Below are 6,674 nucleotides of genomic sequence, written 5' to 3' on the forward strand. Positions count from 1 at the left end.
CTTCTCACTGGTCCGGCCCGGGCAGCCACCGCGATTCTGCCTGCGCCTACATGGCAACAGAGCGGTCGCGGCTGCCTCGACTGGCACAACAGCACCTAGCTCTCTAATTCAGAACCGAGTTATCTAGATCTCTTATTCAAAACAGAGGTGTCTCGCTCTCTTATATAAAACAGAGGTCTCTAGGTCTCTAATCTCAAACAGAGGCATCTAGCTCTCTAAGATAGAGGTATCTAGCTCTTTAATCTGAAACAGATGTATCTAGCTCCCTAGTTTGAAGCATATGTATCTAGCTCTCTTAGCTAAAACAGAGGTATCTAGCTCTCTTATCACTTTTACCACTCACAACAGATCATGGCACTCCTGTCCCCGAGAAGAATCTAAATCCTTTCGAAATAAAGAAAGAAGAAAGGAAGGATGAAAACCATACAGACAATTTTAGAAGAAAAGAGAGTGTACATCGTTTACTGAGGTGTCAATCGATCTATCTTCTCGGTACAAGGAAGGACAAGCACATAGATAGATCATCGAGACTCTTCGACGTCTGTTCTTCTACGTGCGTTGAGATTGCATGCGCGCGAGGAGAGTCGTTTCTCATACAAGCTTCGCAAATGAGCTAACTGAAGTAGAGATAGAGATAGTTACCCGGTAAAGGCCAAGGAGTCGTTCGTCCCATGCTCTATTTTTCGGACTTCCTGTCCCCTTGTCTTCTCTTCGAGTCAAAAGACTGACTTTTTCGCGGTTCTCGAGTGTCTTTGTTTCTCCTTTCTTCGTCTCTCCATCGTATCTCTTTGCATGTCACTGAATGACCGCCTCATCCCGAACAGAAGTTCTTTCATTCTTTCTCTACAAAGACAGCTTGCCGAGCTGTCTCATTTCTCGAAGATTGACAGAGACGCTCTAAGGAGATACCTTGTCTTTCAAACTCTCCTTTTGCAAGATTATAGTCGTCCTCCTGCTAGTAGGGCTTACCTCTCCTGCTTTTCTTTCTCTTCCCGTTTACATCTTTTTTCCTTTCCCTTTTACCGGCTGGATCGGCCTACTTGCTTTTACCCCGACTTTTTCTCCAAAGAGAGTAGATGATCATTCTCCACTTTGGCTTTGTTTCTTCTCTTCTTCTGACTTCTCCTCCGTTTCAGAAGAAGAGAAACCTCGCCCGTCCTCTTGGCCATTTGATTGCATCGTCTCTCCTCTTCGCTTTGTATTCGGGGGAGTTCCCGTCATCCTCGTAGATCTGATCGTCCCGCGGATGTGTTTCTCTGCATATGGCTGGAATCCGTGGATCTTCTTTTCTTTTCTGCTCTTGGCTTGCTTCCTCGTCTTCTTCCTTTCTCGACCTCTCTTCGTCACTCTTTTCTGGAACGACGTCATCTTTGCCTCTGTGCTACCAGCCTCCTTCTTTTCTCTGTTCATCGTCTCCAAGCATCGGCTCATATACACCTCTTTGTCTAGAATTCGTCCTCTTCCTCTTCTTGCTTATCCCTCTCCGTGTATTTCTGCATTAACACCGCAGTAGATTTTCTATGGACTTCTCGGAACAGCCGTCTCCCTTCTATACAGAGGAGAAATAGCCACCTGTCTGTCTCAAGTGCTTTTCTTCTTTTCCTTTTCACCATAGAAACTCCGACATCTCAGACTAAGCTCACAAGGATTCTCTTTTCATCTCTCTTCACTCTGGACGTGTCTCACTCTCTTTTCTGTATCAAAGTTGTCTCCTTCTTTTCTCTCGTCTGCTTTTTCCTCTCCTTTACTTCTTCCGTTCAACGAAGTCACTCTCTTTTTGTCTTTCTCTTTCTCTTCATATCGAGTCCGTATCTTTCGTCAAAGAAGATCTCCTTCTGCTAATCTGAGAGCCTGTATCTTCTCGTCTCCCATCTCTTCGTATATCTCCCCCACTTCTTTTCTTCTTAAGTGACTTCTACTTTTTACACTTTTCATGAAATATGAAAAGGATTTGTCTGTCATTCACGTGTATGTACACCTCGTCTAGATCTCTCGAACTCAATTGTTTCTATCTTTCGCAGATTGTATGTACCTTTTGAAATAGATCTTTTCCTCGATATACATCATGACCCTTCTTTATATACCGTCAGCTTCTCTATCGTGAGAATCTCTTGTCTCAGATCGCTTTTCCTATTATGTGTTTCTTATCTTTCTCTCCTAAGATAACCTAGGCTAGCCAAGCATCTACACGCACACATACCTTTCTCTCTTTTCACGTTCTTCTTTTGCATCCTCCTTTCGGCATCTTCTCTCTTCCTTTCTTTCTCTCTTAATATGCATCTCCACCATGCTGGCTTTCCTCTTCTTTCTATCGATCGCCCAGACTCTCCGTCTTCTTCTTCTTTTCGCCTCTTCACAGCCTCTACCACAACGTCTCCCTATCTTCTTAGTCCATATAGAAGCCTAGAGAGAGAGAGAGACAGACTTTCTTCTTTCTTACGCACAAAAGAAAATGGTCTCTTTACGTATTTTCACGTTAAAGAGAATTGCCGACTCTAACGGGCAAATTCTGTGAAAAGAAGAGACACTCAAGGAAAGACCCCAAAAGAATCCTGCAGAACCGTTGAAATAAATAGATAGATAAATAATAGGTGATAGATAGAGAGAGACAGATAGAAGGGACGATCAAGATAGATAGATGAATTAAAGAAAGATAGACACATAGAGGGAAGATTCAAGTTAAGACAATGGGGAAAAAGAGGGTGTACTCCGTCTTTTTCACTGTGCATGAGGCACAGAATTTAGTCACCGAGAAAGGTCAGCCTGTCGATCCTCTTGTAGTAGTTCGATGCTGTGGGAGAGAGTACCGGACAGAAGTCAAGTATGCAAAATCGAACGTTGTCTCATGGGACGAGTCGCATGCATGGACTGATCTTAGTCTTACAGATGAGGTACGTACACATACACCTCCCTCCCTCTCTATCTCTAATCTATCTTCAATCTAACTTTAGTCTATCTATCTTCAGTCTGTCTTTGATCTACCGTAGATCTATCTTTAATCTATCTTTAATCTATCTCTAATCTATCTTTCTTAAGTCTATCTTTAATTTCTGTCTAGTAGTCTCTCTTTCTTTATTTATCGCCATGAGGTGTATCTGCAGTTGCAGGCGTATACGATATCAGCACCCTGGTGTATCTACACCTCTTCAGTGCGTATTAGTGTAAAGGTTTATCCCTCACACTCCTTGTATATATATCTGTATAGGTACAACTCGTATAAGGATTCATGAAAGATAGTGAATGTATCAATTCCTGTTCCTTTCTTAAAGTCTCTCTTCTTCCTTAGTCATCATATAAAGACAGGCTTCATAGAGTTAGAGAGATAGATAGATTGTTTCGCCTTATCACTGTTCAGATCTTTACCATGAGTGAGACAGAGGTGTCTTTCTTTCTTTCTCACTCTTTCTTTCTTTCTTTCTTTCTCTTTCATATCTTCTGGGCTCTATCATCTTCTCTTCTTCCTACAAGCCATCTTCTTGCCTATTCTAGATGTCTACTGCGTATGTGTGTTCTGTATGTTGTCAGTAGCCCGCGAGTCGACTAGATCTTTCTCTACGTCCCCACCTGCCTCTTTCTCTTCTTTCTTTCCGTCTATTACATATGCGCTCCTTGCACGTATCATCTTACAGTCTTTTAGAGATGTGACACGAGAAGGCCACATCCATTCTAGATAGATCGATAGAAGATAGATACATCTCTCTACCTGTCTATGTGTCTCTTTCTTTCGGGTCTATCGACTACTGTCTTAGCTTTATACATGGGGTATCTAACATTGACATATGCGTACATAGTACATCTCCACGTCTATCATCTGTCTACCTATACACAGCCATACGTCCATACATACGTATATATATCCATCGGTATATACATATATTCATATCTCTATAAAGATCTGTATGTCTAAATGTATGTCTAACAGAGCTTGATCTCTCCATGTGTACGGTCGCTTCTGTATGCCTCTGTGTATCTCTTAGGCTTCTTTCTTTCTTTCTTTCTCAACCTTTCTTTCTTTCTCTCTCTCTTTCTTACTCTTTCTTTCTCACCCTTTCCTTCTCACTCTTTCTTTCTCAACCTTTCTTTCTCACGCTTTCTCTTTCTCTTTCTTTCTCACCCTTTCTTTCTCACGCTTTCTCTTTCTCTTTCTTTCTCTTTTTGTCCTATTAGGAGTGGGAGGCTGCGTATATAACGTTCGAAGTTCAAGCGGCGAATGCTTTTTGGCGCAATACTCTCTTAGGCCGAGTCTCCGTCCAGTTAAGACTAGTTCAACTAAGAAAGACGCATCAACTCCGGAAAGCTCTTCCTCTACAGAATCCGGATGATACGGATATACATGTAAGACAGAAAAGAAGAAAAGATTAGACCAGAATCGAGAGACGCAAAGAAGAAGAAGAACGATCAGGGGATATATATACATATATATATATATATACATATGCATACGTATGTATGTATGTACGTCGCATGTATATCTGGCTTAGACCCTAGTTTAGAGAGAGAGAGAGAGTCGGATTGAGTAGAAGATCTGTATATCTCTTCGTCTTCTTTTTCTTATGTCAGCATCTTCGTCTTAAATATCACGATCTTTATTTTCCAGATCTCCTTTGCTTCTTCGCATTGGTCTTTCTTCTCACTTCTTTCGAAAACATCGATGTGTCTAGGTCTCCATAAAGACGAGAGAAATGCCTCTCAGGAGGACGGCGGTTTCTCTCTGGGGAAGGAAAAAGAAAAGTTGAACAGAATGTAGGAGGAGATAGCATAGCTACATAGATATATAGATAGAGTGGTACTGGACTATATATATAATATGGATATGTGTATCTATGTGTAAACATGTATCAGAAAGTGTTGGCATGTGTGGAGATGGTAGATACAAAGGCGTTGACTTGTGTCCTTGCTTGCTCCGTGAGAGACCCAGGGTGTATGTACACCCGAAGATCGCCTGCAGCACAAGGTATCTTCTTCTCTATCAGGCCGTCTACATGATCTATGCTGCATATTTCTACATGTTTATGCACATATGTATGATGCAGATACGAACATGTTTTCGAATGTATTCTCTCTATCATTGAGAATTGAGAGGTACATCTCTGTCTTTATATTCACGTCTATTCTATACCGGCTCAAGATATATATATACATATATATCTATATACATCTTTGTAGATACTAGGGAGATAGGTAGGTAGTTGTTTATGAGAAGAAGGTATAGAATGCTTGTATGAAGGCATGTGAGTGACGTATCTCTATGTATGTATGTATGTGTATGTGTATGTATGACTAATAGGGAACGTTACGTGTCACCATCTCCGCATGTGCGCCTGGAGAGGCTCCTCCAAGCCCAGGAGAAGAAGAACTTTTAGAGGATGAAGAAGACCAAGACGACTTCGTCGATCTACGCAAGGCTGTTATCGACACAAACCGTAAGAAAAAGAAACTTCTCTCTTCCTCGTGTTCCTCTCTCCGGGAACAATCTCCAAAGTATAAAGATGCCTTTCTATCTATCTTTAATCTATCTGTCTTTAATCTATCTATCTGTCTATCTATCTATCTATCTTTGATCTATCTATCTATCTACCTAGAGTGACAATTTCCCCTCTCTCCATTATGGTTCTTTAGTTATAGCTATTTCTTTTTTTCTCTTCGGCTAATAGAAGAGTAGTTCTCTTTCTACTGCATAGCTGAGAAGAGATACGGATCATCTCTCACGTTCCACCCCCGCATGTAGAGATGTGGAGGTGTGGTGTACATACACCTGTACAGGAGACATCAATATATGTGGAGTCATCTACTACTACGTATAGACGAGAAGCTGTCTGTATGAAAATCCGTGTGTGAAGGTGTATGTCTATGAATCTGTACGAAGACGTATGTATGGATGTATGTATGAATATGCACTATGTACGAATACGTATGAATATGCAGGACTATGTATAGATGAAGATCTGTTTGTGCATGTATATGTATGTATGTGCATGTATATGTATGTATGTGCAGGTGTATGTATGTATGTGCAGGTATATGTATGTATGTGCATGTATATGTATGTATGTGCATGTATGGGTATGTCTTATTTATGTGCGTGTGTGATGTTTGATGCGTAGAGATTCCTACAAGAGAGGCAGGAGCGCGACTCTTTCACGTCTACGTGACGGTGCATCGAGTAGAAGACCTCCCTCGGGCTAGCAAAGGTAAAAAGAAAAAGAATGAAATAAAGAAAGAAAAGAATGGGATCAAAGAAGAAGTGGAGGAAAGTCGATGTATCTCTTTCTTTCGTTCTTTCTTTCTCGTGTCGAGGAGCACTTTATTGAAAGTGAAACTAAAGAGAAGAGAAGAAGACGGGAATAGCTTTACCCGATCTTTCATGGACTCATCCTCTTGTTTCTACGTCCCTTCTGATCTTTCTTGCGTCTCTTCCTTCTTACATTCTTTTCTTTTTGCCAGTCGATCATCCTACATTTCTATATCTCATCTATACTTAGGCAGATCATATACAAGTTCTATACATATGTAGATCTTGTATAGGTGTGTCTGTGTATACATAGAGGTGTTCACAAAGACTGTGTGTATCCCTCTCTCTGTCTGTCTGTCTCTCTGTCTCTCTGTCTGTCTCTCTGTCTGTCTGTCTGTCTCTCTGTCTGTCTCTCTGTCTGTCTGTCTGTCTGTCTGTCTCT

At 41.2% G+C, this 6,674-nt stretch overlaps 1 protein-coding gene across 1 annotated transcript; it reads left to right on the forward strand.

The window, feature by feature from the left end:
- Positions 1-686: 686 nt before the first annotated feature.
- On the forward strand, positions 687-6,190 carry CSUI_003217 (c2 domain-containing; the record flags this gene model as incomplete). The annotated part of the gene is made up of 4 exons (XM_068063415.1): positions 687-2,891; positions 4,168-4,335; positions 5,288-5,423; positions 6,105-6,190. Coding segments are annotated over exons 1-4 (594 nt in total), but the record flags the coding sequence as incomplete, so codon positions are not given.
- Between the last annotated feature and the right edge of the window lie 484 nt (positions 6,191-6,674).

This window comes from Cystoisospora suis, assembly GCF_002600585.1.
Source record: "Cystoisospora suis strain Wien I chromosome Unknown contig_1408, whole genome shotgun sequence".
Lineage (NCBI taxonomy): Eukaryota > Apicomplexa > Conoidasida > Eucoccidiorida > Sarcocystidae > Cystoisospora > Cystoisospora suis.